The sequence below is a fragment of the Anas acuta genome, chromosome 18 (genome assembly GCF_963932015.1).
Source record: "Anas acuta chromosome 18, bAnaAcu1.1, whole genome shotgun sequence".
Classification (NCBI taxonomy): domain Eukaryota; kingdom Metazoa; phylum Chordata; class Aves; order Anseriformes; family Anatidae; genus Anas; species Anas acuta.
The window spans coordinates 723,469-741,993 of record NC_088996.1 but is presented as its reverse complement, the minus strand read 5'-3'; the positions used below and the strand labels follow the sequence as shown (position 1 = coordinate 741,993).

Below are 18,525 nucleotides of genomic sequence, written 5' to 3'. Positions count from 1 at the left end.
ATGCATCAAGCACGGCATCGCTAGTTGGTCGAGGGAGGTGATTGTCCCGCTCTATTCAGTGCTGGTCCGGCCTCACCTCGAGTACTGTGTGCAGTTCTGAGCACCACAGCAGGAAAAGGACATTAAACTGTTGGAGAGTGTCCAGAGGAGGCCGACGAAGATGGTGAAGGGTCTAGAGGGGAAGATGTATAAGGAGTGGCTGAAGGCACTGGGCCTGTTCAGCCTGGAGAAGAGGAGGCTGAGGGGGGACCTCATTGTGGTCTACAACTTCCTTGCGAGGGGGAGTGGAGAGGCAGGTGACCTATTCTCTGTAATCACCAGTGATAGGACCCGTGGGAATGGTGTTAAGCTGAGGCAGGGGAAGTTTAGGCTGGACATCAGGAAGAGGTTCTTCACCGAGAGGGCGGTCGCACACTGGAACAGGCTCCCCAGTGAAGTATTCACTGCACTAAGCCCGTCTGAATTTAAAAAGAGATTGGACTGTGCACTTAGTCACATGGTCTAAACTTTTGGGCAAACCTGTGCAGTGCCAGGAGTTGGACTTGATGATCCTTAAGGGTCCCTTCCAACTCGGGATATTCTATGATTCTATGATAAGCTTAGAGAGTTGTTTCTGCTGTCATGGTCCATTGTAAGTGGACCCGTGAGTGGTCCCAGAGGAGAAGCTTCTCGGTTGGGAAACTTCTTAGTAACATGTAGACTGTGAAGAACATCTTTTCTTGAAAAAGACAAAATAGAGTTACTCAGAGTTCTTAGTAGCCAACTGATAAAGAGATACTTCTGGGGTTGTGCTTTTTCAAACAGCCTGTCTGGAAGGAGCTTGGTCCTCCATTTCTCCTCAGTGATCACAGGAGCACAGCTGTAGGCACCTACATTCACTCAGATAAACTTTACAGTGCTGAACTCAGGCAGGAAGTTTCACCAGCTCTGAGTATTGAACTCCCTGTGCTCAGAACAGGCTCTATGACTCTATCTATGAGAATCTACACTGAAATGTAATTTTCTTGTCTTGCCAAACTGTTCTTCCTATTGCTAACTCAGAGTGCAGGAGCCTGGAGGAGTTACCAATCTGTGGTTTGAATTCAGCATCTGTTCCGTGTTGCCATGCTTCTTTCCTAAGCATGAGGTCAACGCTGGTGTTTGTTGTCCAGGAGGTTGTGGGACCTGCCTGTACATGCAAGGCTTTGCTAAGGCTTCCAGTTCCTTTCTTCATAGACATGACTATTAACAGCAGTGCATGAAAATGCATTTTATTATTATTATTTTTTACAGAGCAGAAAATGTCTCTCAGGTATGAATTGTAGCACTTTTTTTTTTGAACCTAAGTGCTTTCTATTCCTGTCTGTGTCTTCCTGAACCCAACACAAGTATTCAGGTGGCTGGGTGCAGTACCACAGATGTCACAAAGGGGTTGGCCCATGGACTTCACAGAATAGAATAGTTCAGTTGTGAAGGGACATACAAAGATTATCAAGTGCAACTTCCTGACCAATTCAGAGGTAATCAAAAGTTAAAGCATGTTATTGAGGGCATTACCCAAATGTTTCTTGAACACTGACAGGCATGGGGCATCAACCACCTCTCCAGGAATCCCGTGCCTGTGTCTGACCACCTTCACAGTAAAGACATTTTTCCTAATATTGAGTCTGAACCTCCCCTGGCACTGCTTTGTGCCATTCCCACATATCCTATCAGAGAGAAGAGACTGGCACCTTTATCTCCATCTCTCCTCCTTAGGGAGTTGTAGAGGTCACCTACTTAGCCCCCTGTTCTCCAGACTAGACAAACCAAGTGTCCACAGCCTCTCATCATAGGACATTCCTTCCAACCCAACCCTTTTACCAGCTTTGTTTCCCTCCTCTGGACACTCCCAAGGATCTTAACATCACTTCTATATTGTGGAACCCAGAACTGTACAGAATATTCAAGGTGAGACCACAACAATGTACCTTCATGCAGGGCTTCAGGAGTGAAGTGGTGCAGATGGCAAGGCATACTGTCATGGGCAAGCTGCTGGCAGAGGTGATGTCCCAGAAGCTTGCTTTTTTTGTGTTTCCAGGAGGGCGTTTCCATTGCTCCTAGATTAGCTGTATCAAAAACTATACTACAATACTTTTTTCTTTTCCTGCTTTCCACAGGGTAGTAGCTTGACAACAGGAAACTTTTGGCCCTGTATGTCACATTGATTCTAAGTTCAAAATAGAGTATTTTTCACTGAAACACATGATTCCAGGCCTTAAGAATCCCATCTGAAGCAGTGAGATATAATTGCAAGACTCATTAAATCTTTCTTGCTTTGTCTAGATTAAGTTTTTTGCAATCCCCAGTTTCAAGCTTCCTGAACTGCAAATATGACTGTGGTTCATGTGCAAAAGTTACTAGCAGTTAATGTGAAAAGGGTTGATAGTCTAGGAATTATTACTCGTCGAGGTAATTTTGTCCAGGTTACATGAGAGCAAAGGTGGTGCTGAGAAAAGGTTAAGATGATGTGACAGTAAGGCTGGAGGATGGGTGCCTTGCTGGGGTGCTGCGCTGGACAAGGAAACAGGCAGCTGTGTATTTCAGCCTCGTACAGAAACCCTCAGATGTTGTAAGCATGTATGTGCTGTGCTGCCTAAGGGCTTTGGCAGAGACCACTTTGTACAAATCCAAGGCCATTGATCTGCAAAATCCTTTAAATAATACAGCACAGGCTTGGATGTGGGATCATACCAACCTCAATCTGAATTTTTACCATGTCTCTTTAAACAAGGGCCTTGTATTTCTGTCACTCAAGTACATTCATTGTTACTGACATTTTTAAATGCCATTAATTAAGTGGGGTGGGGAAGGTCTACTGGATCACTCCAGAAGCTTTTCTGCTTCATGATTCAGACTGGATTGAAGAAATCCTCTCACATTTGGCTTGTGGTTGCAGAATTGACTGAATGCAAATGAAAAATGACTCTACATGCTGAACCTGCAATTTGAATTCATTTTTATCATACTTCAGAGGAAAATAAACCATTATTTTTCTTTTTTTTTTCAGCAGCTTTGTGACATATCTGAGACACTCCACTCTTGCTTGTTCCTTCTCTATATTAAACATCTTTTGCTCTTCCTTTCAGGTCATTTTTTCCAGATCTCTGTTTTACACTCTTTCTGGACTACCCAGTTTGTTCATATCTTAAAGAGTAAAGCTCGAGACTTGGCACATAATCCAGTTTACCAGGTTCATGTCTGTAAAGCTGCTGTTTTCTCTTCCATCCCAATAAGATGTTCGTCTTTCAAGTGGAGCGTACCACTGCTGGCACCTCTGCAGTCTCACTTTTACCTAGTGTTCACACAGATAATCAGATTGGTTTAACAGATCTATCTTTGACAAAGTGGTGTAGGCTTTTAATTATATCCTTTTTCCTTTCTCAGAGCTCTTTAAAATTGTTAAATAATTTATTCCATTTTTTGTTCTAGAAATTGGAATTAGACTGGCTGTTCCATGACTCCATCTCCTTTTCCAATTTCTTCAAGTGAGACACGCTGTTTTGCTTTTTCTGTGTTGCCAGAACTTTCCCTCCCCACAAATTCTCAGAGATGATTAGCAAAGGCTCTCATACTTATGAGCCAGTTTTTTAAAAGTCTTAGGATGAATTATTCAGTATCAGTACTCTGTGTCTTCCTTCCCTGTTGCAGGCAAAGATTTTAACGTTTTATTGCTAGTATTAACTGTGACAACTTCTTGATCACAGATGATTCTTTCATTAGCAGATGACTTTTTTTTATTGAAGATACTGAACACGATCATCCATGGGTAGCTTTTGTTCTCTGCTGCACAGCAAGTAGTTCCTTTACTTGGTCTTCCTCTTAATACTACTGCATTTTTAGAACATTTCCTGTTACTGTTCATACTTTTTTTTTTCTTTTTTCTGATTTTATCTAATATTACACCCACATTTCTGTAGTTGTTGTAAGAGTAACTGTCAGCTTATTTTCCATCTAAAAGCAATCTCAGAGGTTCCTTTCCTTACGTGCATAGCACCAAGCACAAAGGGTTCCCAGTCCCAATGACTTCTGGTGCTACCATATAATAACCAGTAAATACCAGTGCTGCAGTAAAATGCACGGTGGACAAAAGAGGAAGATGTATATTGAAATCCTGAAATCCTTAAACAAGAATAACGTGCTGGATGTAGAACAACCAAGTAGATAGATTTGCTTTGCCTGCGTTGCAAGACAGTGAGGCTTGGTGATAAATCTTGAGTAAGCAACGCATTGTAGTATCTGGACATTGTGGAAATGCATCCTTGCTGAAGGATAGTCCTGGGGGTAAGAGGCCAGCCTTCTTCCAGATGCGTACATTCAGTTCATGATTCTGCAGTGAGCTTTATGTGCAATGGCAATTGTCAGCCATTTTTTTCTAACAAGTTCCTCTATCGTTTTTGCTGCATAAATTAGATTGAGGTGAAGCAAAAATGCATTCTCATAGACATCTGATTGGAGGCTTGAAGTATGGAAAAGTCCAGAAGGGAATGTGGTGTCTAGAGGAAAATATGGCAATTTTAAAATGAGGAGATAATTAATTTCCTCTAAATCAGCATTAGAATTAAAAAAGGAATGATTAGATTCTGATTAGAATCAGAAAGGGAATGACCGAGCGAAGGGAGGGTGGGAGGGAGGTGGTTCAGTGTTGCTCATGATGTTCTTCTGAGGACGTTCTCAGTTACAGGGTGGGGCAAATTACAATCATCAATGACTTTTTCCAGGGATTTCCCTCCCACTGGTTCTTTTATGGACTGTTTTCTTGTACTTGCATTTTTCGAAGCTGAATATCATCTTGTTATTTCCTGTCCATATTGCTGCCTGCTCCACTTTTCTGTGTGTGTCTGTTCTGGCTGCAGCTGATCACCTCTGATTGATGTCTCTCACTGTTCTGGACTTGCTTGGCTGCAGCAGCCTCCTGGTGTTTTTTTTTAGGTCTGCCTTTGTCATCCTTGGTATCTACAGCCCTTCCCCCCGTCTACAGTGTGCTTTTTTAAATTTTATTCTCATAAATGAGCCATCCCAGGGCTAAATGAGTTTTTACAAGTGTGGTGACCCAGGTATTCTTCTCAGATGAAATGCTTGTACAGTGCAGTTTCATTAAAAAGAGGTCTGAGCTCCCTTTGGTGTGCAAACAGATGGGAGCAGTAGCTCTGAGGACAAGAAACTCTGTGGTTTCTCAAATGCTTCAAGGTATGCTGCTAACTAGAAAGTAAACACGAACAGACCCTTTCATGTCAGCATTAGTGATATGTCAGAGATAAGAGGCATCCATGTTGTCAAAGGCTGCCCAGTCTATTAAGATGGTGGCTCACTTTATAGCCCTGGGTATGTGGCATGTGGGAGAGACCAAGTTGTCCTCTTCCAAATCAGAAAGGCCAATCTCTACACAGGAGAGACAGAGGGAGACAGCAGCCACAGAGCACACTGCACTGCTGAGGTCTCTGTGCACCAGCCCAGTCTTTGCTAGAGCTTCAGAGGCCAAGTCTATGTGGTAGGGGTGGGGGAGATGTGTGGCTCTTGCCCAGCAGCCAGACCCTGTGCTGCTTTATGTGTAAAGGGACATCTTCAGAGGCAGCTGATGCTGCTATGTTACTTGCACATCGCATTTGCACTTCTTCCAATATGCGTATTGGGAAAGAAGCTTTTAGGTGAATATAACATCCTCTTGTGCCAGTCGGCCTCTCCACCTGTGCTGGTGTGTCCAGACTGCCCCATGGGAAGTGGAAAGGCAGCCAAGCAGAGGTGTCTGTGGTCATGCTCAGCACATCCTGTCATGAGCACCCTCTGGTGTTACTGAGACTGGTGGGGAAGGAAGGCTTTGCTCTGGTGACATTTTTGTTCTCCCCTGGGGTAGGAAGTCTCATACTTCCCTCTCTTAGAGAAGGATCTCCTTAAAAAAACACTGGGAATGCTGCAAAGGCACATGCCACCAGGGCTGTCCCTGCAGGAAGTGCCTGCTGAGTCTGGCAGGACACCCTTATCTCAGCTGTAAGGGCAGCAGGTGTTGTCTACCTCACCATGATGCCCCAAAGCCCCAGCCCTCCCCTTACTGCCCTTGTACCCTGGCATGTGGCCACCACAGGCCCCTCACACCAGCCCTGCGCCCAGCCAGCTCCCACCCAGACTGGCACAGCTCCATGCGGTGTCTACCCTCCTAAGTGGCCTCTGGCTGGGTGCAGTGGCTTGGTGGCAGGCAGGACACGGGGACATGGCAGAACCATGGCTCTGACTGGGGGCACTGGCTGGGGCTGCTGCAGCCTGGGTTAGCCTTGGCAAGTGCTGGGAATGGCCTTCTTTTCTTGCTTTTTGTTTGTTTGCTCATTTATGAAGAATTATACCATTTGATAGCAGCAAAAAATAACAGCTAAATGTCATGTCTGTCTTCATATGCTTTACTGCAGAGTTACTGGCAACAATAGTTACATTCCCTTTGCCTGAGAGGGATGATGAGGGAGTGCACAGGAATGTGCATCTGGCAGCACTGTGTATCTTGTCTATTCAATTGCTTTTTCTGCATCTGAGTTTCCCTAAGTTTTGGTTATGGAAGGTCATCTAATGCAGGGAATAGCAGGTAGGAACTGCATAAGAGATTTCCTCTGCAAGGAAGCACCATTCAAAAGAAGTTAAGAACAATTGTAAATAAAAAGGCCGTCCAGGCTGCATGCAAAAGTAGCTGGGGTCTTGTTTGGGGATCCTGACCTACCACACCACCAGGAAGAAGCAAATTTCATTTTAAAGCGCAGGAAAATGTAGCAGCAAGATGCCCAAGTCTTAAGAGCTGTGCTTTAAGGCCTGGGGCCAGGAACAGAATCTGAATTAACTATTCCAATTTTGTTTTAATTGCATAGATTTTGAGATAATATTTATATGAAAAATATCTTATTAGACATGCAGATCAGCATAAGGTTCTCTGGGACCTGGTCCCAACATTCTTCGTAACAGTGGGAGGGTTTTTAAAGTCTTTTAAAACGTAATTAAAGAAAAATATCAAAAACTAACCCACATTATCCTTTGGACAATCTCAGAATATTCTCTCATTAACTTATTTTGAGAAGGAGAATGCACCAACTCTCAGCAGAAACTCTATTATGTTGCTTTTACTTCCTTTTCTATCTTGCAGATAGGTTATTCATGTGTTCCAGAGTATTTTTGTAAATATCCATTCCTGGCAAATGACAGCAGCAGAGGTGGATGGTGCCATGCCTTAGCTTTGCTGTGTGTGCATGTGTGCACATGGAAGAGCATCTAGCTCTTGCATATAATTTTAGAGAGGATCCATTCCTAAAAGAACAGGCACTGGTTCTTAGTTGTTATGAAGTTTATTTTGTCTGGGAAACTGCAGAGCACAGCAGTAGAGTCATGCTTGTTAAAAACAAACAAACAAAAAAACAGTGTTGTCTGAGAAATGAAGCACATAAAGCCATGCCCTGACACAACCCTTTTGTAAGTGGTGTATGTTTGTCACGTTACGTTATATAAGTACATTCTACCCTTGAGTGAACAAATCTCTTGCACAGTGATTTGTAGATTTTTCATGGATTTTTCATTATTATTTTATTTTTACTCATAATTTTTTCTTTTTGCACCTTGTGCATTGCTGGAGTGGAAGAGTTCCAGCTTCTGTACAATCCACAAAAAGCACACAAAAGCAAGCGACTTTTCATTACTAATAGCTACTGTGGTGGCACCACATTCATGTTGTACTGTGAGATGCTGGAAGCCTGTAATCTGACTTGGAGAGGGAATATTTTGCTGCTGGGGGCAGTTTTTTTATTGTGTTACTGAAGTAGCTGATGCTGGGTTTTGTTCACCTGACTGCTGTGCTCAGGGTCAGATGGAATGCTGCAGGAGGAGGGGATGCTTACAATTCCTAGGATCTGTGGAGCTGTAACAGAGCTGATGGACAGGTCAGCAACCAGCTGGGCAGCCCACAGGGAACTGGCGGGAGGCAGGGGCTGCCCTCCTGCTTGGGCCTCAAGATGGGGGGTTTCTAGGTGGCATGCAGAAAGTCAGGTGCGGGTGGTGGAGGTTTCTCTACCACATCTTATTTCTGTTTTTGTTTCTGTTCAAGTTTTTTTTTTTTTTCCTACTTAAACAGTTACTTCTTCTCATTTGTCTTCAGATAAAACATGGCATCTGTTTTCAAAAGTAGTGCAGCACTGTTTGGGGACAGTCATAGGAGGTAGTATGGCACATCCTTACCAAGGCCGTGGTGGCTTGGGGCTGCCTTCTAGTTCTAAGTGCATGCATTTTGCAGTTCATCTTGTGAAATATCTGACTATGAAACTGCATCTAATCTGAACTCGTCCATGGTTTTTGGCTCTGATTGGACAGACTGGGCATATCACTGCATGCAAGCAAGCGTGGGAGACTCAGAGCTTCGTTCTGGGCTGACGAGAGTGTGTTCTGTCAGTGCACATGGAAGAGAGAGCTTAGCCAGACTGAACTTCCCTGCAGCGTAAGGACTGCAGGTCCTGTATAAAAACATTTGGCATCATTCCCAGACATTTTTTCAAAACCAGATGTACTCACAGGATCCTAGGAGCACAGAAAGCAGTTGTGCTGCCCTGTCCTTTGCTGGTGCTCAAGCCTGTTGTGGGTACTTCTCTGTCTGCCTTTTCTGTGCTGTAGAATTAGGGCACAGGGCATTGCTGATACCAGAGCTCTGCAGGGCTGTGAGAATCATGGGCACACTGAGGTAAGCAGTGCAGGGAGAGGGGACAGACTGTAAATTTAGATCATTCTTGGAAGTTTATTTTTTTAACTGCTTCTAGTCTCCATCCCCAGTGTAGAGCACCTGGAGCATGCAGTGTTTAGCTGCCTCTTGAGCGTCGGATTGTCTTCCTGGTATGGCATGCTCTGCAGTTACTCAGAGGGGGATCTGTCATTTCCAACTGTAGACAAGCAACAACACTGCAGCTGGCCTGACCTGGCCTTGTGACTGTCTAGGCATATGTGGGGTGACTCTTACAGTACAAGGTTTGCCCAACAATGGGCCTGTTATCCCTGGCTGCCCAGGACAACAAAGTCCTTCAGAGCACTTGGCACCGGTGCTCTGCCTTGTACCAAATGCTTATGTAAGGGATGGAGCTGGAGTATCCCTCTGGAGCACAGCGAGTGGAGGAGGGTGCCATGTGCTAAGCCATGCTGGGCTTCAGGCTCCTCCTGGGCTGCCCATGTCATGTCCAGACCTGAGCTCATGAAATGCTGGCAATGCCTTAGCCCCAGGCTTTCATCTTTTCCTACCCATTCCCACACTGAAAGCTGTGGTGCAATAACCCTTTCCTGGGGAAGTCTTAGGATCTAGGCAAGCCAGCTCATGCCAGCCTGTGGCGGAGCTCTGTCTCAATTCGTATTGAGATAATAGGCCTGCATTTTGGTAAGCTCATGTCAAAGTTTGTAAGCCAATTGTATGTGGGAGCATGCAGAGCTTTGGCACAGAGATGTGACCCTGTCAGCTACCATCAGCTCTGTATCTCTTGAGAGATCAGCTTTGTCCCAGCTGGGTACATCCTCTTACTTTGACAGCATGGTGGGAAGACATCATGGCTTAATTTCCTAATAACAGAAAGGTAGCAATACAGAGCGCTCAATATGCTGCATGTTGGTGACCCAAGCTTGCTGTGTACTAACATATAAGCTGTTTACAGACCTCCATAGCCTGTATTGGCTCTGATAGCTAGCAAATTAGATGCCAGGTATTAACTCTGAACAGCAAAAAACAATAAAACAGCAAACAAAAACAAAACAAAAAAATAAATCAGCAAATAAAAACAGCAAAAAAACAATGGGTTTATGAAAGGCAAGTCCTGCTTGACGAACCTGATCTCCTTCTATGACAAAGTGACGTGCTGGGGGGATGAGGGAAAGGCTGTGGATGTGGTCTACCTTGACTTCAGTAAGGCTTTTGACACCGTCTCCCACAACATTCTCCTCAAGAAACTGGCTGCTGATGGCTTGGGCTGACTTACGCTTCGTTGGGTTAGAAACTGGCTGGATAGCCAGGCCCAAAGAGTTGTGGTGAATGGAGTCAAATCCAGTTGGAGGCCAGTCACTAGTGGCGTCCCCCAGGGCTCAGTACTAGGGTCAGTCCTCTTTAATATCTTTATCGATGATCTGGACAAGGGCATTGAGTGCACCCTCAGTAAGTTCGCAGATGACACCAAGCTAGGCGCGTGTGTCGATCTGCTTGAGGGTAGGAAGGCTCTGCAGGAGGACCTGGATAGGCTGCACCGATGGGCTGAGGTCAACTGCATGAAGTTCAACAAGGCCAAGTGCTGGGTCCTGCACCTGGGGCGCAACAACCCCAAGCAGAGCTACAGGCTGGGAGATGAGTGGTTGGAAAGCTGCCAGGCAGAGAAGGACCTGGGAGTGATGGTTGATAGTTGGCTGAATATGAGCCAGCAGTGTGCTCAGGTGGCCAAGAAGGCCAACAGCATCCTGGCTTGTATCAGAAACAGTGTGGCCAGCAGGGCTAGGGAAGTGATTGTCCCTCTGTACTCGGCTCTGGTGAGGCCGCACCTCGAGTACTGTGTTCACTTTTGGGCCCCTCGCTACAAGAAGAACATGGAGGTGCTTGAGCGAGTCCAGAGAAGGGTGACGAAGCTGGTGAGGGGCCTGGAGAACAAGTCCTACGAGGAGCGGCTGAGGGAGCTGGGGGGTCTTTCAGCCTGGAGAAGAGGAGGCTCAGGGGTGACCTTATCGCTCTCTACAGGTACCTCAAAGGAGGCTGTAGCGAGGTGGGGATTGGTCTGTTCTCCCACGTGCCTGGTGACAGGACGAGGGGGAATGGGCTTAAGTCGCGCCAGGGGAGTTTTAGGTTAGATGTTAGGAAAAACTTCTTTACTGAAAGGGATGTTATACATTGGAACAGGCTGCCCAGGGAAGTGGTGGAGTCACCATCCCTGGAGGTCTTTAAAAGACGTTTAGATGTAGAGCTTAGGGATATGGTTTAGTGGAGGACTTGTTAGTGTTAGGTCAGAGGTTGGACTCGATGATCTTGAGGTCTCTTCCAACCTAGAAATTCTGTGATTCTGTGATTCTGTAATACTGCTGAAAACAAGGGGAGTGGGAGAGTACTAACTTATTTATTTCTATTTTGGAAGAAGAAAAAGGAGTAGAGATGTTTCAGATAAACTCCTTGACTGTTATGGGGAAACAGACTGCTGAGACGGATTGCTTCACATTTGAGGGAGGTAGTTTGACACAGCTGTGTTTGGGAGTGAGTGAGAGGTACCACCTCAGTCCTTCCTGCCATTTTTGCTCTTGCCTTTTAATTTCTGCATGGCATGTATGTGTATTGACTTCCTGTGGAGCCTCATGGGGATGCAGAGATCACTGTTTTCTCTTCAGAACCCGGTGCCTTTGAATGGACATGGTGTGTGAAGTCTTTTCATAAACTTGTTGCTGCAGAGCTAGGCTTCTGCAGGATGGAATGAATGCAAGGTGATGCCCCATTGTCACTCTGTTGCTGTTCCTCTCTGCCCCCTTGTGTGTGTAAATGAACCCTATATCACAACAGTCTGCCTGGTAGACACCTTGGCCATTTGTGTGTTCAGCCTCCCCAGGCCACACCACCCAGGAGTGCCAACTCTTGCCGCTGCCTGTGGTGACCACCCACAACTTCTTTCCCATTCTGCTTCATTGTGGCCATCACCTTCTCATGCACAGCTCAGCTTGATAACACTAACTAGAAGGAAGTGCTCAAAGAGAACGGGACATATTTGTCCATTAAATGAATTTTCATCCATTAGCACAAGAAAGAAAAACAGTAGACCATTTATTTTCCTACAGGTGATTTTTGAGCTCATTGTGGGTATATTCATTATAGCTGTAGGAATACATGAACAACTGTAGCTGTGGTTACAATGCTTTGGACAGGCTTTCTCATTCAATGTAGATACCATTCCTCTCTGGCTATTCAGTGCCTGCCATGAGGGTGGTACTTCATTTCCCCTTTCTTGGTTGCTAATTCAGTACCAGGACTCTACAACTTTGTCAAATAGTGCTAAATACTGCCACAGAGTGGTGCTCACAGTGGCTGTGAGCACACTGAAAAGGAAGCATAGGAAAGTGATGAACTTGCTTGGGAGTGTGCTGATAGCTCAGGCAGAGCAGCCAGCATCCAGGCTGTCATCCTCTGCAAACTGTGCTCAACCTGCTGCCACACCTGCTGTTCTCCAGATCAGAAGCCATCACAAACCTTTTATACTCTTCTGTGCTAGCTACCCTCCTTAAATCTGGGCTTCACTCCCATGCTCTTTTCCCACACTGAATCTCCCCCATGCCCAATCTTTCTTATCCTTCCTACTTCTTACACCTACCCAGGGAGGTTCAGGTTGGAAATTAGGAGAAATTTCTTCTCAGTAAGGGTAGTCAAGCATTGGAACAGGTTGCCCAAGGAGGTGGTGGAGTCACTGTCCCTGGAAGTGTTTAAGGAATGGTTGGATTTGGTACTTAGGGACGTGGTTTAATGGGTGACATTGGTGGTAGGGGAATGGTTGGACCAGATGATCTTGGATGTCTTTTCCAACCTTAATAATTCTAATCTTAATGATACCCAGCTTCATTCTCCTCAGCCAGCAAATTTATAGTTGTTGCCAAGTACCTTCTTGAACTGCTGCTTTGCAGGGGAGTGACCCCTGTGTGCAGCAGGATCTGGACCAGACTTGGTGCCATGGGTCTCATGAGAGAGGCTCAGCTTCAGCTCACTGCTGTGGCTTCTTCTGGTTTGGCCTCTTATGTGACTTTGTGCACCAGATGCACGTTAAGAAGGAAGGGAGAGGACTGAGCTGCACTGGAGTGACTTGGCTTGATCAACTCTGGCTTGACAGCCCCTGTTTTGAAGGTGTCGAGGAGGGGTTCATGGACCATAGCATTTCATTTCCCACCTGTCTCTCACATAGCTCCAAGCCACAAAACATCATGCAGCCTATGTGCCCAGGTCATATATCCTTCAGAAACAGCTTGCTTTTCTCAAGTGTAGGGTGCTGGCAGAGGTGAGTATACCAGTCCCAAGCGTAGTACTCTTCAGTGGATCTTAGCTTAAAACAGAGTTCTGGGCACAACTGTACCACATCCAGGGCCCTGCGTGGGAGAGGAGAGGAATTCTGGCAGCTGTGTGTCTGGCTGGGAGAGCAAGCCTACAGTGAGGAAGATAGTGCTGGACTTCAGAGCCAAATGGGAAATGGGTATGCAAAGCTTTAGGAGAGTTCACCCCAGAGCGGACAGCTGTCCACAGGAACTCACTCCATGGTCCTCCAGTGGAGTTGTCACAGCTGTATGGGGTTGGTGGGAAGGTGATGAAAAGCTCATCTGAGGAAACAGCAGCTGCACAGAGATGCTGATGTTATTTAGGAGGACAAGGGATGAAGAAGAGTTTAGGGTGACATGGAGGAGAGTTATCAGGGCAAGGGATTTTTTTGAGAAGAGAAAAATGAAAGCTGTCCTGTTAGACTGGCATGTGGGATGTGTGCATGGCTCCAATCTGCTGACACAAGAAACACTGAGATGCCTTAGCACTTGGTACAGGCAAAAGGACTTTTTCTCTTCAAAAGTGGGCGGTGTTACAGAAGGTGACCAAGGATGAGGCATGGTACCCAAAGAAGAAGACCATCAGCTGGGCTGCAGGGATGGGGAAGGAGGGGGGAGGGGAGGCAGTGGCCGTGTCTGCATTGCAGTCTCTCTTGAGTTTCTGCTGCAGAAACAGTGTCTGCAGAACCACCCAAGGGAGGGCAACTTATCCCCAGTAGCCCTTGCTGTTAGATTCAGCTGAACTAGGAGTTGTGTTGGTTGCCATAACAACTGGGAGAGCTCATATGACCCCTTCCACTTTCTAAATATAAATCTGTTTCACACAATGTACGTGACACCATGGAAACCAAATGTTGAGCAAGAAAGATTGCATAAAAATGAGCAAAACATGGGATGACTCAACACACTAGAGAGAGAGAGTGTGGGTAATGCTGGAGGGATTCAGAGGTGCACCGGGTAGTTTCCTTTACCGGGGCATGAGTTAGTGTGTCTGTGCCTGTGCCAAGCCTGAGGAGGCTGTATGGGGTAATTCCAGTGCTGGGATCTTCATGTCAAACTCAGAGTAGATACGGATCTCAGTGTAAGCATTGCTGCTGCTGAATGTTTTCTGTGGACTTCTCACACTAGCAGTCCTGTTTACAGCATCAGTTGCCTTCACACACAGACCCTAGCTCTTTGGCTTCACCATATCAACCTTATTTCTGCTTCATACCCTCGAGTAGACACATACATTTGCCAAGTTTGGTATTTATGTAAACTGCAGTTAGACAGAAAGATCTGCTCACTAGTGTCATTACAGGGCAAGCTTTTCCCCCCAAGAGGACAGGGGACTGTTGTGATGCAGGCTTATGCTGTGGCAGCTTTTCTCTGCTGTGTACCTGCATTGCTTCTTGCAGTTTCCACTGCATATTTTTTTGGTCTATTTCTGTTACAAGTGATCCTCCAACACCAGGCAGGACATTGCAGAGGGACTGCATAACAAGGCTTTGGAGCTTTTCTTTGTACTTTGACACTACAGCAGACGTGCAGTGTGACTCCAAGCAAGTGGTGACAGCAGGTAACACTGCATTTAATTCTTACCTTTCTCAAAGCTAGAGTCATCCTCTTGATTTGCTCAGAGGCTGGGTGCTCTGTTGTAATAAGACCATAAAATCATCTAATTTAAATTGAAAGGAACTTTTGGAGGCCTTTGGTCCAGCCCTTTTGGAGGTCTTTGATCAGATTGCTCAGGGCCTGCATTTGTGGTTTTGGGATTGTTTTGTCTTACCTTGGGTTGTGTGTTTGGGAGAACCACTGGGCTGTACTCTGCCATAGTGCAAACACATCTCCAGAGAACTCAGGCTTTTAAGTGCACAGATGTTTCCTCCCTTGGATCCGTCTTTGAAGGGGAAAGGGGATTTCCTGCAGTTTGAAAATGGGAAGTGATTTTCCTCTGTTGAGCAAGGCTGAACTCAGGGGGTCACTCAGCATAGGATGGACTAATGTGGGGGGCTCTTCATTCTCTGTTTCCTCTCTTAGCTGCATAAAACCCCTCTTCATTTTCTTCTTCTCCACTGCTTGGAGTGGATCACATTGCCACATGGTCTGCAAAGGAACAGGGTGAGTTGTGCTGCTGCTAACTTGATCAAAAAGAGAAAGAAAAGTGAAACAAAGCAGTCAGAAAGTCAGTAGAGTTCGGCAGAGGAGGCATTGACACTGCCAGTGTATCATTGCCTCCCTGCTGGACCTGCATGCTCTCTTCTGAGTTGGCTGATCTAAACAGCAAATAGACAGGGCTTCCATGTGCAGCCCATGACTGGTGGTCATTTTTGTGTAGAGCCTCTGGGATGTCTAACCCACTTCTCATTCTCTTCAGGAATGCTTCTAAGCAATATGTGTGTAACAGCAGAGAAAGCCATAAAAAAGTGTGTTTCATGCTCAAGACTGCAGCTTCTGAGTAGGTTGTGATGCTCTGGGGTGGCTGCCCTGACATCCCTCATCCAATGCCTGTGAATGCTGGTGGAATGGGTAGTGGACAGATTCATGTGCTGTGCCTTAAAAAGCACATCCTTCTGCCTCTTTGTCAGTGCTGTAGTCCTGGGTTAGGTGGGTTGACCCAATAGATCTGCTCTTATTTCTTATGCTCACCTTGGCTAGCTCTATGGTACATGCTTTGGTGCTGAATAGCTCCAGTGCCCACTCTGCTTTGGGCTTCCTTTTGTATTTGCTGCAAATTTCTAGTTCCTCTTTGTTGTGCATACATCAGAAGACTCCTGTCCCTGTGCTTCTGCAGACAACAAATGAAAACCATTGCTTCCATTGTTTGTCATGAGGCCTAGGCAGATGGCTCTTGTCTACCATTGCATGTATCCCTGCTGTATGGACTTCTGATTCTAGAAAATCTTGTAGGAGGGAAGTGCTTGTGTTCTTGATTTGTAATGTTTTGAGAGATACTGGATTTCTTTTCTAGGCTCCAAATACAGATGCAGAAAGATTTTACTGGGTTCACACACTCCCCTCTCTACTCACATTGTTCACTTTTCCTGTTTCCTCTATGGTGTGTTGCAGACATCATTTTCAGGTCCAAATCTGCCTGTTCACCACCATGTAGAGGCTTGGTGACACTCCCAGAAATGACACTGAGGGGAGTGGCCTAAGTGTTTCTCTTAGTTCAAATGCATTGTGGGAATTGCAAGATTTGAAAGCCAAAAGGGATTGCTGGTCCACTCAGCTGGAGCTTCTGCACAGCCACCTCAAGGGGATTCAGGGTTCCATCTTTTTTCTCTGATTGGAATAGGGCAGATCTAGACAGAAGCACTAAATCTTGATGGAGGAACAACAAGAAGTGAACAGCCTCCCGGTAAGCCATTCCTGTTGACAAATATCATCATGACTGAAAGATTCTTTTCAATCTGAGCCTGTCTATTTTCAAGTTCCAGTAATTATCAACAGTTCTGTCTTTGCCTGCAGGTTCATAATGCTCTCTGCTAAAAATGAAACCTCTTCTCTGTGTAGATTGTCCTCTATTGTGATTTACAGTTCTCTTAAACTACCATGGCAATAATTCTCCTAAAAATAGTAACAAGAGATCAAAGTAATAGCACAGTCCTGCCAAGCTGTTCAAGGAAGAGGCAGGCAAGCAGATGTGCCTCTCTTCTTGTGATATGTGGAAAGGGCACAGGGTGTGTTCTGGTATAAGCTGGGCTTGGGGAGGTTTGAAGTGTGTCTGTGCTGTGCATTGCCAGCTTTGAAGTTGGGCTCTTGAACGCTATCTGCTGGTCACCTTCTGTTTCTGTGCTGCCTTGTGGCCTTGCCTGTCTGGTCTCCTCGGACTGGAGCAGGATTGCCTCTCATTACATACAGGTTAGTCTGAACTCCTCCCATGTGTGTGTGTAAATATGGTCCAAATTTAGCTGTGCTGATGCTGGAAAAGGCAATGCAGAGGGTCTGGATAGGACAGGATTGTGTCTGCCAAGCAAAACAGAGTGAGAAACTCTACTGTGACACTGATCTCTTTTGGCAGAGCAGGGACAGTGTGGTGCCCCCATGGCCTCCACAGCACTCTTATTTCTAAAAGGAGTGTGCCAAAACTATAAACTGTTATGCATTTTATAGCCCAGCCTCATGTGCCACAGCCCCACACAATGTATCCCAGATCTCTCCTAGAGTGTAGGGTGGTGAGGAGTAGAGGATGAAACTGAGTTTTGTTTCTTCATTCCTTCCTTGTGCCATTTTCAGTTCCTTTTTACTCCATAGAGTATCACATTGGAGCAGAACCACCACAGGAAGGGGATTGTGTGCAGGAGAGGACTGCACCAGGAGGAGTTAGGGACTCTAATACAGAAATGGTCCATGTATCCCGAGATTCTTCTGCAGTCCCTATGGTGGGGTAGAATACTGCACAATAGTGAGGTACTGTTTGGAATCATATTGCTCCCTAAAACAAACGAGAGAGATACACATATCCGTACTTCAGATGCATCCAAGCAGACCAGTGTTCCATTGTTTACTAGAACTGCTGCATTTGGCAGTGCTGGAGTTTTCCTAATATTCAGTCCACTTGACCATCATTCACAGGGACTATTGTGCCCTCAGCACTTAAGCATTTGCAGAATCAGAAGCAATGGTAGAGACAGTAATTCCAAAATAGTAACTGTGAAACATAATGCTTGTGTGCTTTTTTGGTATAACTTTATCTTCTAGGCCAGAGATCTGTACAGTGAATCTAAGGGTCCCAAACTGCTGTCAAATTCTTTAGGAGATGGTATACTCCTGCACTGTGGAATTTGTATTTTATTCAGTATGCTTTTTTAAACAACTGTGGTGGTTTTACCATGCTGGGCAGCTAAACCCCACAACCGCTCTCTCACTCCCCCTCCTTTAGATGAGGAGGGGGAGAAGTAAAGCAAAGAACTCACGGGTTGAGATAAGGATAATTTAATTAAAGGGAAATAATTATAATAATTAAATAAAGACTACCATGAACTAAACAATTTAACTAAGGGGAAATAAAAAGGGAAAGGGGAAAAGGGAGGGGAAAAGGGAAAATAAAAAGAAGGGAGGAAAACAAACAAACAAAATAAATGAAAGCTATATGGAAGTGCAGAGGAAAGAAATTAGTCTCTACTTCCCACAAATGAGCGATGATTGACCACGTCCTTGAAGCAAGGCCTCAACGCACGCAGCCAGTGTTCGAGAGGAGGACCGATGTCTTCTCAAGGAGAGCCCAGCCCTCCCCTCTTCTTCCTGTTTCCACCTTTTATTGCTGAGTGTGACATCACATGGTATGGAATATCCCTTGGATTGGTTTAGGCCAGCTGCCCTAGTGATGTTTCTCTCCTCCCTTTTTGCCCACCCCCTAGGAGGGTTAGAGAAAGGCCCAATACTGTGCCACTGCTGCTCAGCAGTAGACACAACACTGGTGTGATAACACTGCTGTTCCAGCTACAAGTACAGAGTACGGCACTGTATGGGCTGCTGCCGGGAAAGTTAACA

General features: G+C 45.6%; 1 protein-coding gene across 8 annotated transcripts in view; it reads left to right on the top strand.

The window, feature by feature from the left end:
* The window catches only part of GAS7 (growth arrest specific 7), a 114,273-nt gene that overhangs the window by 21,663 nt on the left and 74,085 nt on the right, over positions 1-18,525 (top strand). Inside the window, exon 1 of one of the 8 annotated variants that reach the window (XM_068655221.1) lies at positions 15,025-15,150. The exons of 4 other annotated variants lie outside the window; for them this stretch is intronic. Coding sequence is in view for 1 of the 4 variants with exons in the window: in XM_068655218.1 (XP_068511319.1) it covers positions 16,358-16,390 (33 nt within the window). In the remaining 3 variants the exon portion in view is untranslated. Of the gene's footprint in view, positions 1-15,024; positions 15,151-16,223; positions 16,391-18,525 lie in introns of those variants that run through there. 3 more of the 8 variants (XM_068655218.1, XM_068655219.1, XM_068655225.1) reach the window with 3 other exon arrangements.